The sequence below is a fragment of the Uloborus diversus genome, chromosome 4, assembly GCF_026930045.1.
Source record: "Uloborus diversus isolate 005 chromosome 4, Udiv.v.3.1, whole genome shotgun sequence".
Classification (NCBI taxonomy): Eukaryota; Metazoa; Arthropoda; class Arachnida; order Araneae; family Uloboridae; genus Uloborus; species Uloborus diversus.
The window spans coordinates 11380148-11400231 of NC_072734.1; the positions used below are offsets into that span (position 1 = coordinate 11380148).

Genomic DNA, 20084 nt, shown 5'->3' on the forward strand with positions numbered 1-20084 from the left:
TGACCACCTCCATTTGCTTTAAATTCAACACTTAGTCCAGATTAAATTTCCAAAATCTGCAATCACTGAATTAAAGTAACATTTTTGATTGACTTTTGCTGAAGTCCTTCGTACAAAATATGTTTTTTCAACTTCCATTCATTAGATCACAATTAAAAATTCTTTGAGATTGTATTGTTTTCAGCAACCACTAAAAATCAGTGGCATACCCAAGAGGGGTTCAAAGGGTCGTATGCACCCTCCAAGACTGAGGCACTATTACGGGCAGTGGCAATTAATTTTTTAAATCCGTGAAATGCTCAATTATAAAATATGGGAGGGGTTGGAAAAGAAAGTTAAATTTCAAACTATAACTTTCATGAAAATAGTTCAGACATTCTTATATACTTGGTGAAAACTATCAAACAATGTTATATTAGGTGTTTTTTTTTATAATCATTAAGTAAAATTTGATAACATATTTTTTAGTGTTGAAAATGAAAGAGAAAAATATGAGGAGTTGTGTGTGTTTTACTACTTATTAACATTTTGCACAATACTCGGTCAATCATTAAAGCAATCTCTGGCGTTGACACCACTGGCGTTGGAGGGGGGAAAAAATGTTTTTTCTTTGGTGCCCAGAATTTGAGTTTTTAGAGACAGATTTTAGATATGTTTGGGGCTTGAAATCGAAATTAGTTTTACTCTAGCAGCTCTACTTTTTCAGATAAGTGCTGCTGTTTTACCCAAAATATGCAGTTTTAACTCCTTGTACACTTCTAAAGCAAGTATAGGCTTCTGAAACAAGGATTGCTTCCAGCATATTTGCTTTTTAGTCTGTCGGCAGTCCAGTTACGTTCAGGAAAATTCACTACATGGAGGAATTATCTGGCAAGTTTAGTAACAACCCTTTAACAAATTAAGGTCAACTTTGCAAGTTCTTGTTATCATATATTCGCTTTGCCTGATGTGTGATGAATTGGATCTTTGTATATAATATTTTTAGGGCCCAATTAATATAGTGGGCGACCCTTAATAAACATTTTTTTGTGGTCCTCTGCAGTCAAACCTTAATAACATAAGCATTAATGGAGAATCAGGAGTGATGGTTTCAGGGTTGTTGAGGCATTGAACCACTTATTCAAAAATACTTGTTGTTGAGAGCAGGGCTGCAGAGTCGAAGAAAAATGGCAGACTATGACTCCTTTTGGATTTTGAAGCGTCCAACTCCGGCTTATTTTGTTTTTATTTTATTTTTTCAACTTTCCTCCTCAACAGATCTATCAACAGATATTGAAATATTAATTCCTTTTTATGAATTTTCACATTGTATTTTATTGTAAACCTAAAACTCATACAACGTTAAAAATTCAATTTGAAAATCGAATTTTCCATTAGTTACAATTTTAAATATATTACTTAAAAATCCCCCTTTTTTTTAATTGAAATTTGCTCCCCTTTAATGTTTTTAGAAATAGATATTGATCAAATCGTATGCTTTTAATTTTTGAAAGTTTTGACTTGAGAGAAAAAAAACTTGCAAATTCAAAAACCTTGCTTGAGAGGGGGAGGTCTACCCCTGGTGATACCCCAAGTTAATTTCAAAGTTTATAAAAGATATAAATGCATTAATTCTGAAACATTTCCGCAATAAATCTTAAATTATATTTCACTTATAAAATTCGAGTGTAATTAGGGCACTATATTACAAAGAGAGGTCAGGTACATGTACGTCTTGAGCAAATTTTACACAAAATGAGATGGTATACAGCTTTGTAGGAATAGTTTTCACTATAGGGGAGACTGTTGTACCATGAGACGTTTGTACCAGCCATGTTTTTGTAATCTATAATAGTAACCTTTGCCACTAAATGGTGCCACAATAAAAATCGTCATGAAATGAGTAAAATTAACGATTTTGAGAGAGAAAAAATTTTATGACTCCAAAGTAAATATTTTCTGCATTTTATTTCATTTTCTGAATTTGTAAATTTATCAACTGAATTTTATTTTGTTATAATTTTAAATATTTTGCGTATGAGACAATAATGATAGTGCATCTTGATTGACCATCATTTTGGTTTTCCTAAACCACGTTTTGATTGTAGACAGCCAAACATTTTGTACCTTAGGACATGTTCCAAGGTACTACATATGCAGGGTTCGTAATAATTAAGATATGTTTAGGAATATGGAACAATGTTCTAATCGTATGTAGTCTTTTAAACGCATTTAATGTTAGATAATAATTCATTATTCATAATTAATTATTCATGGTTTAATTCACTACCATGATTTTTTTTTTGTTTTCTGGCGCAAAATTTGTTCAAGTATATGGCTGTTTCCTGAATTATGAAGACTTTCCCATAGTATAACAGGGTGTGTCCAAAGGTACAATAGGATGTTGTACCGTGGAACAGCTTGGAACTTTTACTTTAAATGGCTGGGAATATTTTATTTTCAAACTGTCTGAATTTTTAAAAATATATTGCATAGGAGTATGTTGGGGTATTTTAATGTGACTTTTAGATTTTAAATTTGATTCAAATTAAAATATGAAAAGTGTCCCAAGGTACAACACTCTTCCCTAGGGTTGGTTGAGGGGAAGTGGGTCACCCCCTCCCCCCCAAAAAAAACTGAAATATATATAAAGTTCTCAAACTTTTTTACACTGATCATGTTAAATTTCATCACAGTGATTAATTTAGCATATATTAGGGTTTTGTAGAATTTTTTTCTAGGTTATAGCACTTAGTCCCAAAAAAAAAAAAAAAATTGCGAGTTCAAGCAACATTTTTCAAAGAAGTGTTTTCAGGTTATGATGGTTATTATTTTTTATGACAATTCATTTTTCATGCATAGTTTAACTTTAAGTTCATACAGCAACAATATTTTTTGTATATGATAAGAGGAAGGGTCCCACTTATTTTTGCTAGGAGTAAGTGGTTCCTCCTATAATAATGAGGATTTCAAAACCAAAAGCAACTCTGATTAAATATTTGTATTTGTGAAATATAAGACAACTATAATGACCCCTAGTAGAAATTGATAGTTCAGCTACAAAAACTGCTAAAGCTGGTGATTATGGTTTACTTTGATGTAAGTTTAACAAATACATAAAGTATTGTATAGTTCTAATTTTGGAAGTTGATGATACAAATTTAAATATATATATATATATATATATATATATATATATATATATAATACTGTTACAAAGAACAAATAAAAATGGCTAGTTTTTATTGGACTGGTACAGGGGATAATGGAATTATTATTGAGGATGAAGTCCAGTATATGATGATAGTTCTTCCTTAGCACACTTTAAACAGACGCAGACATTTAGTGTTTACAATTTCTTTTTCAGTCTATAGTTTTGGCAAATTAACCGAAATCGACCTTAATAAACTTTATTATGTTTACTGAACACACTATCATTTATTAAAAGTAAAATATGTACCTATAGGCTTTCAATAAATTTCAGATGTAATTGTTTTTGGTTTAAAATTTTTCTGTCATACAGATTTTTAAGACAGTAAATACATGCGATTACAAAAAATAATTCATACTAAAAAATTTACATACTTTATCAATTAAAACCTTACCCCCTTTTTAGATATGTTTGAATTAAATTTAAGTTGACCCACTTAACCCTTATTATGGGATGAGTAAGACACCCATCTGTTTTTTTTTTTTTTTTTTTGAGATACAATCGTTAAGAATATTTATAGCATTATTTTAGAAAATAATGATAAACTTTAGTTCATTAATAGTGTTAAAGATATAATAAGTTAAAATTTTTTTGTTTCAAAACTTTTGTATAAGGTATCAAAAACGAATTGTTCTCAAAAAGGGTACCACTTACCCATAGCAAATCAAAATTTAATAAATTTAATTAGTAAGTTGTACAATGTAATCATATATAAAGTTACGAGGAACAAAATTACTAAAAAAGAAAATCAAGTTGTGTCACCAAAAGACTATCATTGTAAACGTTAGGAGATGATCCTGATTTTCTTCAAGAAATAAAACAAAACCATTCGGAAGCTTTTTTTTCGTTTGAGTAAAAGGGAGGTTTTAGTGTGGGATAATATGCTCATTTTTTTTCTGTCTTTTAAAAGATATAGAAAAACACATTAATAACAGAATAAAAATTAACTGCAAGGCGGGTGATATGAAAAGTGAATGGGGGAGGGGCTAAGGGGGATAAATACATTTTGCATTCCAATTAAAAAGTCATGGAATTTAATTAATCTTAGTAGTGCTATGCGAATCTAAGCTATGAGAATTATTCTTTAATATTTCATTCAGGTTTACTCCACTTTCTAGTCACAAGTTACTCAATTCCAAAAAGGAGCACTGCTTCCATTTAAAAGTTAATGAAATATAACAAAATGTTCTCTTTATAATCAGATTATTCATCAAGATGAATCCAATGTCCTAGGAATTTATCAAAATGGATGCTTTGGAACAGACAAGATGTTATTCAACATATATACAAAAACTAAATCTTCCCTAGCATTTTTTAGTCATGTGGTCGACTCTTACAAGAGTATCTATACATAGGTCTAAGGCAGAGCTGCTTGAATTGTTTCACAGAACCCTCAGATTCCATGGAAATTAATTACGGGTTCTAAGGCTTTTTCTCCTTCAAAACGGTTGCTTAAATCAGATAGAAATGAGTAAAGCATTCAATCAATATTTTTGGAATGAACACGGTGGGAAATGTGAAAATGAATTGTGCAGTAATAACTATTGTAATTTTATGACTTGTGAATACGTTAGAACAAGAATAAGAAATGTTTATGGAAAAAATTTACTCTTCTGATGCCAATAAGTACTACTTAGAATGTAGATTTTGTTAGTATTGAGAGTAAACCATTCAAACTAGCCTACTGAAGATAAAGCACAAGTTTCAGTAAAAAAAATTAATATAAGAAAGATTCCTGCTATTTAAAAAAACTAAGAAACGCTGGTCTAAGGTATTGCCTTAATCACGGCTTAATTGACATGGGACCTCAATTTGAGCACAGTTGGTCAATTTTATATGAATTTCTATCTGTTAAAGCAAGTTTCGGCTACAATAGGACTCGCACTCCTGATAGAAATTATGCCCTGGTGTTAGTTATAATTTAAATTTTTAGCTAAAAACAATCTTTCAAACTCCATACTACTTTTACAACTTCTCGAAACTTGAATGATTAAATTTAGTTGTAGTAGTTTCATAGATATTTAGTAGTTACATGTGCAAAAATGAATCCACATTGAGAGACAAAAACACTCAAGTAGATTTGCAATAAAAATTTATTAAAAAACAAAATTGAAAAACAACAGGTGCAATTTACTCTTGATCTATGTCATGATTCACAATTCGAACAAAAGGCATAAAATCAGGGTTGAAATAAGCTTCAATTACTCGACCTATCATTTCCGATATTAGACCTTCATTAAATCCTAATTGCATGACGCAAGATGCAATAGCACTTTCAAAGGCATTATTCTCCCTAGCGCCTTGAAAGTACTCAAACGGAATCTTTACTTCCTGCCTATTGTAGGAATCATCATTAAAAAAGAACGTAAATTTCTCTTCTCCTTCCAAATTGCAATACATGCCAGCAACAGGCTTTTTAGTATCTCGAGCAACAAGGGTACGGAAATTAAAAACCAAATTCCTCTTTTCTGAAACTGTGATATAACTGGTAAATTTTTGCCCAATATATATTAAATTTATCCAACTATTAATCTTTCCATTTCTTGTTTCTTTAACATGCCATAAAATGTAATTTCCCTCAATGGAATAGTTATACTCTTTTTTTGATTTTGCAGTCTCGCTGAGAAGGAACCATCCTGTATTTGGATACATGCCGTCTGACATGATAATAACGGGAATGTTAACATGATAACCAGGATCCAATACAATAAAACCCTCCCTTCCCTCAACCATAACTTTCAATACCACTAGGACATGCTCTTTAACACTACCTATCTGCGAAGGTGGGGAAAAGCTAGTATACTCATCAACATTCATAACCATTTCCTCACAGGAGGCAAGGAATAGAGCAGATTTCAACCCAGAATAACAATTTTCGAAAGTAGATTTCATAATCTCAACCAAAGAACAACTCAACCCAACGCAGGATAAACTTTCCGGAATGATTGTAGGTTCGTAACTTTTATAAAAATCCTCCAAAGGCTGCGCTTGCTTCAGAAAAGCTTCATAAAACGTCAGGAAACTGCCGAACGTGTTGTACTGATGACTCTCCAACTCTGCCCCGAGAATGAGCCGTAGTTCTTGCAGGAAGAACTGGAATGTTACGAGGGACGAGAACTCCAGGTGTTCGGGTTCACTCCCCCATTTCGGATCAGGCAGAAGGTTGGCATCTTCGTACTGCGGACTCTCACTGAGAAAGTCAGTTATTACCTAAGGAACAAAAAAGAAAAACCATAATTAATACAACATATTTTACTCATACACCGAAAGTTTGAGAAATTGTCAGACACTTTCAACATTATGGCCTCTTTCAATTGTTAAATATAACTACGATTTTCTACAAGGTTATGTCTAAGAGAAGTTAATGCTGTTCTAGAGGAACTCAAGTAAAAAGTCACAGCTGCAATTCAGTCCATAGCAACTATAATATTTTCCAATACACAAAATAAAACTATGAGCCACCAAAGGAGCTGCGATTGAAATCTATTACCGTAAACCGGGGTTACTTTGATACAGGTTTCGCATATTTTGTATTGTAGTACCTTCATTTTTCAAGATATTTCAACAATTCTTGAACCAAGCGATAGCTTAACATCTCAGCTTTAAATTGCCGTTTGAAATTCTGCGATACATTGAATAGGGAGGGAGGGGGTCATTTTTTTTAAAATTAATGTTACCCCCATCATCCGGGGATACTTTGTAACAACGTGTTTTCTCCATCTAAAACGACTGTTTCGGTGGTTTGTAATAAAGTTACCCCATCCCCACATAAATCAGTGTTGCCAAAACCATTTTACTGTTTCAATCAATTGGCGATGTCAGCCCACTCTGAAAAGTGATTCTTGAAACTCTGAGACCACCAGGGGGTCGCCAATTGTAAAACTAACCCCGCCAGAACGGTTCAAAAATAAAAAACAGGTTTTTATAAAGTTACCCCGTCAGTCTAAAGTAACCCCGGTTTACGGTAAATATTCTCTAGCCCTCAAGAGAATGATTAAATTTTAGTGGCATTCCTCCAGACTTGTTTTTTTTTTTTTTTTTTATATACAGTAAAAACTTGTTACAGTACTTGACTCAATTCAATTTATTGTTAGCGAGAGATGTTTTATTAAGGTGATATATTTTAAAATAAAAGTATGTTTTGATAGATTAATGACATGAGAATGTAAAAAAGAAAATGATAAATTGTTAAATATGATGTAGTATATGGACATCGTAAAGAGATATGCAAAAGGTTATCTGAAAAATTCTTATTTAATCAAATCCATTATTTTATTGTTTTTTTTTTTTGCAATTAAAATCAACTACCAATGCATGCACAAATGAAATTCTGAATCTTCTTACTTCAAGAACTCACAGAAAAAAATCAGAGCATTTCTGGATATTTTAAACCTTACACTTGATAGGCATCAAATCTTTGATTTTTGTAATATTTGTTATTGCTGTGTTATGTCAGAAGCAGTGCTAAAAACATTTCAAAAGGAAAATTAAAAAAGAAAAGAAACAGGACAGTCGTATAAGCTACCTAGAACCATGCGGAGAGAGCTCATCGAAGAAAAGTAGTGCTCAAGATTTTCGTGTAACATGAAGGAACTGGGAAGGGACATGAGCTCAATATTTTAAAACTAGATTGATATTCACTTATCAGAGAAAACTGTTTTGCATGTTGTGGGAGAGAAAAATCCTTCCTCCCTTGGAATGTCAGAATTGTCATTGAAGTAAATATTGTTCTTGTAGCAAACACTTTATAGAGAGTTTAAAAAAAAAATTGTTAAATTGAAGGGAGATTTTCATTATATAATACACAAATTGTGGGGGCCACAAAATATTATCAAGTATTGTTACAACAAGCTTTTACTGTATCTCTTTCATAAAATGTCCAACAATTTCCAAACCGTTTTACACTAAATTACAAAACTTTGTACAAAAATTGAAATGTAAACTACTTTCAGAAAATAGGAAATGAAAAACAAAATTTGTTAATTTGATACAGCTAATACATTTGTGTGCGGATCCTTTCATGTTGGTTGTGTAAGCAAATAAGTGGTAAGAAAATGTAATTTATTGAAGTATAAAATTAATGTAATTTATTGAAGTATTGTGCTCCATAAAAAGCAATGTGATGCAGCATATATGTTTATGAAAATTAATGAGGTAAAAATTATTAAAGTTAAACATGTAAAAATGAAAAATTAACGCAAGATTAATCCTTTTTAAAAAGCTGCACATGTTTACAAGTTTAAAATGTGTTTTAAACTTTAAACCTTGTATCTCGGCAATTTGGTTTGAAATGAATATTTTATAGCCATGTCTGCAAATATGTTGCAAGAAGTTAATCATTGTCAACTGGAAATTTTCAGTTATCTTTTCAACACGGGACAGAAAAAGGTTAAAAGTTTTATTCATATACCATTTTTCTAAATTCTATTACCTTATTACTCGAGAAGTCTTTCTCCCTAATTTTACCAGTGTTTAAAATTGATGCTACTAAATTAATTTTATTTCTCATGTAATATTTGTACATTTTTCTAACTTAATCTTTCTTTTTATGATAAGAAGCACAAAAAGCATAAACAAAACAGAGTAAAAACATAATTTTAGATGTTAAAAACTCCTATATTTCTCAATATTAAGCCTACATGTTTCAGAAATATTTTGTAACTTACCTCTTTTTCCTCATTCTTGAGGCTCCAGGTAATGTCAGGTAGGATCAAGTTTGTTCCAAGGTCCAGGCTTGATTGCCTGAAACAAAATACATAAACATGAAAAAAGTTATCCAAAAAAGGAGTTTTAAGAAATTCAACAAAACATTTTATTTTTGCATTAACATTCAGATTATCTGAAGCTTTAAATTGTTACACTTATAAAATATATAAATAAAAAAAAGATGACACAAATAAAAATATACTTTAATGCAGTTTGTTTTATTGAATGCTTGAAAAAAAAGCTTAATCATGAATTACCAACTCAATAACAACGTTAAACTGCACAGCAGCAACAAAAATTGCGAACCAGTATTTAAGGGAACGACATGAAACTCCCTTTTCAATGCAAAAACTCAGCTTATGGATGAAAAGACATCCCCACAAAAGATTTGAATTCTTATTACAATTTTAATGCAATCATTATAATATTTTTTATTAATCATATAAAGACATATGTATTTTACTTATTTTTATAACTAAAAATCTTTTCGAAAAATAATTACTAAAACCAAAAAAAAAAAAATCTTACTCATTTGATATCTTAAAATACGTATTTCTTCTGTGCGGACGTTTGTCACCATGAGGCTTTTAAACGGCTGGACTGATCTTGATCAAATTTTTTGTGTGTAATTAAGTTGCGTCAAGCATGGTTTAGAAGCGCAATGGATCAAATTGGAAACTTTTTTCTTAATTAATTTAAACATTGGCTGGTTATATTTCCCAAATGATTAATATTTATTTTAACCTATTGTTCAACGAGAACTCAAATAAATATTTAACCCGTTGCCAAAGGACAATAAGAAAACCAGTTCTGCTTTTTGTAATGAAATTTCCTACTGTGATACATCAATTAAGAACAGATAAAACGTACAGAGAGAGAGTGAAGTCTTAATTTCTTGAAAGCAACGATTTTAAGTCCCGTGATATACTATTTTAAAGTTAAGTACTGGAAGAAATCAGGTTTCTTTCACTAACCAAAAGTATTGCACCAAGCAACATTTGTTTCTCGGCTCAAAAATCCATCCAAGTTTTGGCACCAATGGCAAGAATACTTAAAGGATTATCAAACTAATCAGTAGGTTATTAAAGGAAAAGACGGTGAAATATAAACATGATACAAATTTTATTTTCGTCCAGAAAAAAAACAACAGGATAGTTCTGTGCACAAAAGATCAGTGCAGTGGAAGATTTTTATCTTTGGTGGAACGAACAAATTTGGCAAGTCAGTCTTTTTGTCTCAGATTAAGTAAATGAACTTTTTTCTTACAGTAAAGTGAGAAAGATCTGTAGGTTTAAGTCTTCTTGAAAAGCACTACTAGCCTAACTATGTGATAAAGATATATCGCGTGCATTTAACGTTTGATTGCTGAAGAATTTTCTTATAATCATGCAATAAGTGTGGAGTAAAATGCATATATTGAAAAATAATACAAGCGTCTATGTCCAAAATATGCATTTACTCTAATGTTTACACAATAGGTAGTTTTTAACAAAACAAATACTTTTTTGCTCACTTTCCACAAGAGATTTTCTTCACAAATTTCATAAATTCCTTAGTTACATAGAGCGCAAATTAAGTTACATGGTTAAATTCTGCGGATTTCTTTTTACTGCGTAAACTTCACACTGCAAATATTTCACCCACGAAAATGTTTTATAGTAGCAATTTTGATACTTTCTGTGGTATTTTTGGGTTGCTAGCTATTCTTTCCCTTTTTTGACAATAAAGTTTGAAGTAAATTGTAGAATATGTAGTGTGAAAATTATAGCAACAAACAACAGCGTGATCTCACTTCTATGCGTTTTTGACACAACACAAGAGCAGAGCGATATCTCTTTCTCAATCTCAAATCAATGGTATAGAAACTAAACATCGAAATATTTTAGACGCTCGCATATTCTATGTAGTATTTTCATCAAGTTTAATCAATCTTTCCGATCAAAGGCTTCTGAAGCAACGAACGCTTTCAAATTATTTCATCCGAAGACATTAGCTTCTGGGCTATCATTCTCAAATGGAAGCACTAAAACCGGCGCTTTGCGATGACAGACTAAATTATTTAAATGTATAATATGTTGAGAAGTACGCAAATATTTTCATGGTAAGAGTATCGGATGTGTGAGAGGCAAATAAATAAAAAAGTAGCAAAATATACTTGAAACCGTTTGAACATGAGACTTCATCAGAAACAGGCATGTTAAAACTCCGCCATTACAATATTTTCGAGAACCCCCTGAAAACTTCTCGTGAACCCCTTAGGGTTCGCAAACTACCGATTGGGAAACGCTGATCTAGTGTATAAAATATATGATATTTATAAATGTAAAGTAATTAATATCTGCATTTGTTAAAGATTTTTTTAAAAAATCCAAAAAAAAAAAAGATTTAAATTTTAAAAAATCTGACTTTTTTAATTTCCCACCCGTTGGGAACCGCTGGTATAGATCAACTTGCATGGAAAAGAAATCCTCATAATTAAACAGGTGCATGATATTTTCTTTGCAAATTTGTATCAAAGTTAAAGGAGTTAAAACCTTACTATATTTGCAATGTTTCTGACAATGCGTGAAATCTGGCCTTCTACAGAATGACACGATTTCATGCATTACCAGTAACATCTGTACACATTATAAACTAATCAAGTACTAGATTTCAATACCTGAAAAGAGGGGCATATTGAATTTGATCCTCGAGTCAAGATGGCCATTCTGAAGAAAACTTCTCAGCTATGCTAAATGTACAACTTTTCAAATGCTGCACATGTGATCGATTAGAATTTTCGTCCAGTGTCTCTGAAAATGAAATGATTTATTACATAAATATATCAGATTACAAAAGACAAACAATAAATAGGTACATAAATGACATAGCCAATAGAAAACTGGAAAAAAATAGGATCATTTTCTCTTTCAATAGAATCAGTTCACCCTGTAATCCCCTTTGAACACTCGAGTTCTTAGTCCATTAGTGCCAGATCAAAGTGAGAGCAAGCCAGACAGCAACTTCTGAGAGGAACACATTCACCTTATTGCAGTTTTTTTTTTTTTAAATTCTACATAAAACTTGAAAGAAGATGGATTAATGTGGCAGTTTCAAGTAGCAAAAACACAACCTTTACTATCAGCCATTAAAAAAATCCCTTCTTACCACTATAAGCTGGGCTTAATTTGTGTAAAAGCCCAGTTCCTGCACATATTTCTAATTTCATGAGAACACTAACAGTATTGAACAGAATTTAGATGATTTACGCATTACAATAAGCTCAAAAGACTATAGAGCTTTCATATTTCTAAGCACAGACCATAAGAAAACGAGCTGATGTGTGCATCACATGACTTCCTTTTACTCCAATTTAATGTCATTTCCCCATTATTGGCAGTTTTAATGTGATTCAATTGTTTACTCTCTAAATATCACCAACAATAGCCAAATTAAAACCAAAGTTATATAAAAGAAAAAAAATCGCCAAATATGTCGCCAAGTTGGTGACAAAACTTGGCGACCAAAAGACTGCCGATATATCGCCAAGTGTCCGACAAATTATAACACCACTTGAGTTTACATTGAAATTAACAATGATTTCCCCCCCAAAAGGGGCAAAAGACCCCCTTAGGAACATTCAAATGCAACCTAAAGGGAAGGTGCACAACTAGACCCCACTAGGAGTCGAACTTACCAAATTTAAACTTTCTAGGACATACCGTTTTTGAGTTATGTGAGATACATACACACATACATCACGAGAAAAATCGGTGTAATTAACTCGGGGGTCGTCAAAATGGATATTTGGGGTGTCAGTACGTTCCTAGGCACTTATCCACGTGTGATCAGGTTGAAACAAAACTCAACATTTATTCAGAGGTGAGAAAAATGGAAATTAAGGCCGATTTTTGAGTGAAAATTTTCGCGAATACTTCCTTTTTTGTAAAAGGAAATAAAAAGTAGAGCAGATCCAGACTTAGCTTTTAGCCCATATAAAGTAAACATGCTCTATATAAACTAGATTTTTTCAACCTTGCATTTTAGCAAATGAAAAAAAAAATTCAAAATGTCTCTAAAGGAGGTAACTTAAAGATTTGTAGATAGTCCCCCAAATAAAACTAAAAACCTAAAACCAATACCAAATTGTTAGGGAGAAATGTGTTGCAAAAATTTGAAACAATGCATGTGCAGAATGCCATTGATGATAACTTTCTTGCATCCGCACTTCTATTCTTTCCCTCTTATCTTGCAAAAATGAATGGTGATCAAAGTGAACACTTTCATGAAGACATTAAACTTATAGAAAGAACATTACCAAGGAAAATGGAATGTAAAAATGTTGGGCGACTTCTGTTAGTTTCTAACTCAAAAGGATTTCACTGTTCACAGAAAGGTTACTGTTTCATTATTTTCTTTTATAACATGTGGCCAATTTTTCTACTCAATAATAAAACCTGTGCTATTTCTCCTCACAATGTATGAATAAATACGTATTTTTTCTAAATTTGCATTTAAACTCCAAATGTAAGAAGACAAATATGCTTAGATTACCAGGGTTGCATACAGGGGGGGGGAGGGGGGAATATGGCGCAAGTTGTGCCATCAAAAAAAATTTTTGTGGGGGGGGGATATTTTTTTTTAATTAATTTATTTGAATTTATTTATTAATTTAAATTATTTATTTTATTTTGTTTACATTTTATTTTATTTATTTATTTAGTTTGTGTGTGTGTATGTCATTGGCGAAACACAGAGCTTTTCGAATAAAATAATTAAAAACAAAAAATATTCAAAAAATAAATAAAAAATATTTTAAAAAAATAAAAAAAGATAAAAAATAAAAAAGGGAAAGAAGGTTGAGAAAAATGGGGGGGGGGGGGGGATTTGCGCCATTGAACTTGGGGGGGGTGGGGGTGGACACCCCTGTAGATTACATTTTAAATTTTCAGTTTGTAGCCATTTATGGAATTGAAATTTGCCGTAACTTTAAAATGCTATGTTACAAGAATTTAGTTTAGATATTTATATGTTTAGCAAACCCAACTTAACATAAATCAGCAATTGTTCCCAGTATTATAGAAAAAAAGTAAAATTTGGTCTGGTCACAGTTATTGATGAAATACTACCTGTTCATCAAACACTCTTGTTTCAAGATTGATTTTCAAATAGCACTCCTAAATTGCATTGCAACAGGCAACTAGTTTCTGAATTTTAGCCTTGGAGAACAAGCTTACAAGAAACTAACTGCAATGGAGTTACAAATCATTTTGCAAATCAAACAGTAAAGAGGTTGCCTTAAAATAGGCTTGCCAGATGTCCCCGGTTTTACCGGCAAAATCCCGGCGTCTCGGTTTACTTCAGGTCCCGGAAAAAGATAAATTTAATCGTATGACCAAAAAATCATAAAATGATTAACTGTGAAGGATTATTTTGGGTAATTATACTGTCATTTGAAACACAGCCTTGTAAAATTAATATCGAATCAGCTTGTGAGGATTTTTACAACAACATTCAAACCAAAAAAGAGTTTCTAAAAAAGAGTCCTAGCGAATGAAAAATACATGTAAATATTGTTCAAGTTTTTACTCCTCATTCAAAGTATTTCTTCTTAACTGCTAGTGTCATTCATTATTACCCCTGGTTTAGGTTCAAAACAAGTATTTTTTCATAGCATTGAGAATGAACTACCCTCTAAAACAGGCTAAAAACCAACCAAGGGTTTGTTCCCTTCAGGGGTGTTTCTAATCCGAAGTTTCCAAAACTTTTGGGCTGACAAGCTCATTCTAAAGCTGAAAAATTATTTTAAAAAAAATAATAAAATTTTATTTTCAATAGTTTTTATTAGCATATTTCAAAAGTTTTTACGGAGTGGGGGGGGGGGGGGGGTCTGGTGTCCCGGTTGAACATTTCAGAAATCTGGCAAGCCTACCTTAAAATAAGTTCAATATTGTGAATGTGCATAATTTCAATGCATGAAAATTTGGTTTAGATGTGTAAAATTCTGTGTTGTGTGTTTTTCTTTTTGAATTAATTAGCAAACAGTCTTCCTGAATTAAAATTATGATTGTTTGTACAATTTACCCTTTTGGTAATTACTATTACGGCACTTAAAATAAAATTAAATTTTCTAGTAAGAAGTTTTGATTTTTCTTCCTTTACTTTCTGTTTCTTTTTTTTTTTTTTGAGAGAGAGGGTGGTGGGATAGGGGAATGCATGATTAAAAAACAGACTAAGGGCCCACCTTGGCTCTCTGCAGCCCTGGTTTCCAAAGTGGGCAACTCAGGGTGCCCGCAAGGAGAGGCAAAGGGCACCTGCCTTGTAGTATCCACGATTTCAACATATAAATAAAATAAAGGTAGGCAGAGAAAAAATTTTAATTCTTTGAAAGAGCTGCACATCTGAAAACTTTGGGAACCCCTGAACTGGTCCAACTGAAGAAAATTACCTCATATCATTTAAATTGTACACTAAATTTTCCAAAAAATGAAGAATGCTAGGTATGACATGAAAACCTGAAATTATTTCATATGCTTTCTCCCTAAATTGCAGGAAACTAAAGATTAAAAATTACAACAGTTATACTAAAACAGTGTAATATCGAAAATATGCTATTAATATCATTGTTTATGATTTATGAAAATGAGGTGCTATTTCAACTAAAAGCTGTGTGTCACAAAAAAAAAAAACTTTTTTTAACAAGTCTCCCAAAAATTTTTACTTTCATTGTTATTTATTTCACGTTAGGAGAGTTTCCCCATTCAAATCACCCGAACTCTAGGAAACTTGCAAAAGATGTTGCACTGAATATTACAATTTTACATTTAAATTAACACTATTCGCTTTCATCTCAAAACCTTAAGAAAGGAAACAATAAGCCAACAATAATTTTGAAAAACTTTGAAAATATGTATGTAAGCTATTAAAATATCGGTATATTAACCGCAAATGTAAGTTGCAGTTTTCTTCAAAATTCTGAATTTCTACAATTATTTTTAAAAAAACTAAATTAGAAAAACTGATTTTGAAATTTCTTCAAAAAGAATGTGCTTCAATAATAATTCAGTTATCAATAGTTTTCATCAATATGGGAAAAGAAGCTGCGCATGAAATTGTCGTAAACAACCATTATTTCGTACGCAGTTTCTTGCAACCATAATTCTTGTGTGCACTAATATACAAAATTGGTTGTTTCAAAATTGCTTCTTTTGTAACATATTTTAAGACTATAAAAGTTAACATCAGACTTATATATTTGTAATGTGATACCGACTATATGGGACTCGAATTTGAAAGGAATCTCTTCCTACGTAGAAAATCAATTCACATTTACTACAAGTAAACTACAGGCAAAAAACTAGCGAAATAAAAAAATAATATTTAATAGATAATTTTACATCCATTCATGTAACAATATTCAATTTATTATAGAGAAAATGCAACTATTTTTTAATGAAAACAAACGTTTCGATTACAGCTGCGGCATGAGCATGGCAGTATTTTTGACGACTATCACGACAAAAGGCTAGTTTTTTCATAATTTTTTTCAAGAACAGAAAAGAGGGGGTCGAATTCTGACAGATCATAGACTAAAATTGCAGAAAATTGAGTTTATTTTAGCACAAAATGGGAAAGAATTGATGCGCTACTCACCCATACAACGTATGCTTACGGTGGTACCAAGGCGAGTAGAGGGCACACCTCACTCTAGCGGAATGACACACTTCTCGAGCGGAATCGAAGGAAAATGTGGTTGTGCGCCTGCGTTTGCGCGGTGGAGTGAATAGCTGCGCCTCTATCTGTTGGCGATATTTATGGCTTTGCTGGCGATAAATAACAAAAAACCCATTCTCTAATCATTAATGTAAACTTGAGAAGTTCAGCTGTTTTCGTTATCATGCGCAAGCTATATGACGTAGGGAGTGGGTTTCGCAATATTTCGCAGCATCAATCAATGAATATAATTACACAACGTGTGTTGAATTTATCATGTTAAGATCACGTGCGTATAGTATTTGTGAAATAGAATTTGTTCCTTTTTGTTTTTGTTTTTTCCTTGCGAGATTTATCTTCATGATGCCTTATGCATATTCATATCAAGATTTTCCCAAGAAAAGGAGCATAGCCATGAATTAATTTTATTCCGGAAAATAGTTGAGCTCGAAAAACAGAAACAGGTTTAATTTTTTGAAAGGTATTTTTTTACATTTGCTGTCACACATATCAATTTTATGAATTTTTTCTCACTTATTACGTGTGCAGCGCTCCACGTCAAAATGCTGGGAAAGTCCCGCTAAAAATTGCTTAATTCATAAATTGCATGTAGCATGTTGAAATTGTGTTCGAATGGTGTCAAGAAGCGGGGAAAATCACAATACTGAAAGAGAGGGCGAACATTAAAAGAAAAATCATCAAAGTTTTTCTATTTTTTACTGAGTTAATTTTTTAACGAAATAAATGGATGTGTGAAAAAAAAATTGAAAAATAATGCAATTGTAATATAAGTGGCGCCAAATGTTTAATAAAACTAGTGATTGGGTGCTCAACAGATTCGACATCTTTTCCAGGGAAGGGGGGGGGGTGGCTAAAGATGCTACAAATTACATCATCCACTTGATGTAATTTATACCTCAAAAAACACGCCCAATTGCAAGAAAACACATTAATTTTCCAAAGCCTGTGGGGTGGGACGCAATGCCTCCCCCTCCCCCCAATCCCACAAAATGACAAACCCTAGAAGTTCAAAACAGGCTGGGGGCCTATTGGGTGACTGAACGGATAAAACCAAACTGCAAACGATTTGTAACTATGATAACGAAAATTTCCGCTATCATATAAATAACTGTCGTCATTTCAATCATTAATTTTCATCAACTTCGTCAAAGTAACAAGGGCGCCCATATAGGGGGCAAGAGGGGGGGCTCGAGTGCCCCCCTCTTAGAAATTAGAACTTCCTTGCTTTTAGTACTTTTTTCTTTTCAAAAATGTAAAAAGATTTCTTCTCCAGTCTTTAATGAAAGAGATATTAAAAATTTCAAATTTTAGTGACTCTAATCTGTCTTGAAATCGGTTTCCATGGGGAAAATAACCTAGCTAAACCGTGGGGGAAATTGCTGAGCCCCCCCCCTCCCCAGGGGCGTAGCTAAGGGGGGGGGGTTTTGGGGACAACCCCCCCCCCGAAAAGTTAGTCTCAAAAAAAAAGAGAAAGAAGAGAGAAGAGAAAGAAAAAAAAGGAAGAAAAGGAAAAAATTCCAAGCGATTATACATACACATATATATATATATATATATATATATATATATATATATATATATATATATATATATATATATATATATATATATATATAAAAGTAACGAAAGTCGGGTCTAGCTACGCCACTGCCCTCCCTTACAATTTTGCATATGGGCGTCCTTGCCATGTGAGGACATAAAGCAATTCGTAATTAAGATAAATAAATACCTTTGTGCTGAATAGTAAGTCAGACCAAACAACGTAAGTAGAAGCACAAATTTATAAATTACAGCAGACCCGTGTTTCGGCGTTACAGGGAACGCCTTTTTCAATGCAAAAATAATGAGCTTATGGATGAAAAGACATCCGACGAAAGCCCCGACCCCTCCTTTCGTTTTTTTTTTTTTTTTTTACAAAACGCGCAAAGAAAAGCAAGATGTACATAATCAGTAATCTATTGATAATACAGTCGAACTAACTCATCACGAGCGCGAAGATACCCCGATACCCCGATACTTGATCGTTAGAACCGAGAGTGCTAGTAAAAAACGGGTTCGTAAAAATCCTAAAAATTCAAACCTACTTGCTTTGCCAGATCGGCTTTGCTTTCGTCGGATGTCTTTTCATCCATAAGCTCATTATTTTTGCATTGAAAAAGGCGTTCCCTGTAACGCCGAAACACGTGTCTGCTGTAATTTATAAATTTGTGCTTCTACTTACGTTGTTTGGTCTGACTTTACAATTCGTAATTGCTCAAAAAAAAAAAAAAAAATCTGGCAAAGCAAGTAGGTTTGAATTTTTAGGATTTTTACGAACCCGTTTTTTACTAGCACTCTCGGTTCTAACGATCAAGTATCGGGGTATCGGGGTATCTTCGCGCTCGTGATGAGTTAGTTCGACTGTATTATCAATAGATTACTGATTATGTACATCTTGCTTTTCTTTGCGCGTTTTGTAAAAAAAAAAAAAAAAACGAAAGGAGGGGTCGGGGAGCTCCTGAAATGGAAGTAAGCTGGTGATATTTTAACGTTTTCCACTAAGAAAGGAAAAGTGCCTCGTGCGTCCTTCCGTTTTCGATGTAAAAGCTCGTTATTTTTCCGTTTTAGGAACCATTTGCTGCAGATGTTTTGCTTTTCAGTTTTCTGGCATTTACTCTATGAACTCATTCATAACTCCGACAGAAGTTTACGATTCGTATGTACTATATTAGGGCGGTCCTTGTATGAAAGTTCAAAAAAAAAAAAGATAGGGCATACCGTGGTTTTAATCCATTCTAAAAATTTAAAAAAAAATGTAATTTTTGTAGATTTTCAAGAAAAATGTTAAAGGTCACTACCATAGCTGGAAACTTCGGAATTTCTGGAAAAAAAAAAGTATGAGAGTTTCAACAAAAAAAAAATGAATTTTCGATAGGGCATATCGTGATTTTAATCCATTCTAAAAAAATTTTTTTAAATGTAATTTTTGTAGATTTTTAAGAAAAATTTTAAAAGTCACTACCGTAGCTGGAAACTTCGGAATTTCTGGAAAAACGAGCTGATGTGTGAATCACATGACTTCCTTTTACTCCAATTTCATGTCATTTTCCCATGATTGGTAATTTTAATGTGATTTAATAGTTTACTCTGTAAATATTTCCTACAGTGGCCAAATTGAAACCAGATTTAAAACTTAAAAAAAATCGCCAAATTTGTCACCAAGTTAGCGACAAAACTTGGCGATCAAAAGACTGGCGATATATCGCCAAGTGTTCGCCAAATTATAACACCACTTGAGTTTACATCAAAATTATCAATGATTTCCCCCAAAAGGGGGCAAAAGACCCCCTTAAGAACATCTGAATGCAACCAAAAGGGGAGGTGCACAACTAGATCCCACTAGGAGTCTACGTACAAAATTTCAACTTTCTAGGACATACCGTTCTTGAGTTATGCGACATACATACGCACATACACACATCCGCACATACGTACA

General features: G+C 32.5%; 1 protein-coding gene across 1 annotated transcript; it reads right to left on the minus strand.

The window, feature by feature from the left end:
• Nucleotides 1–5265: 5265 nt before the first annotated feature.
• LOC129219821 (uncharacterized) lies at nt 5266–15328 on the minus strand. The gene is made up of 3 exons (XM_054854126.1): nt 15324–15328; nt 8857–8932; nt 5266–6400 (listed from the first exon to the last, which is right to left on the minus strand). The coding sequence occupies exons 1-3, from the start codon at nt 15326–15328 to the stop codon at nt 5321–5323; spliced, it is 1161 nt and encodes a 386-aa protein (XP_054710101.1). The 3' UTR covers nt 5266–5320.
• Between the last annotated feature and the right edge of the window lie 4756 nt (nt 15329–20084).

Coding starts and splice junctions, on each gene's coding strand:
- LOC129219821 (XM_054854126.1), bottom strand. Junction 6,401..8,856: donor TCAAGAATGAGGAAAAAGAG/GTAAGTTACAAA, acceptor TTTGTTCCTTAG/GTAATAACTGACTTTCTCAG.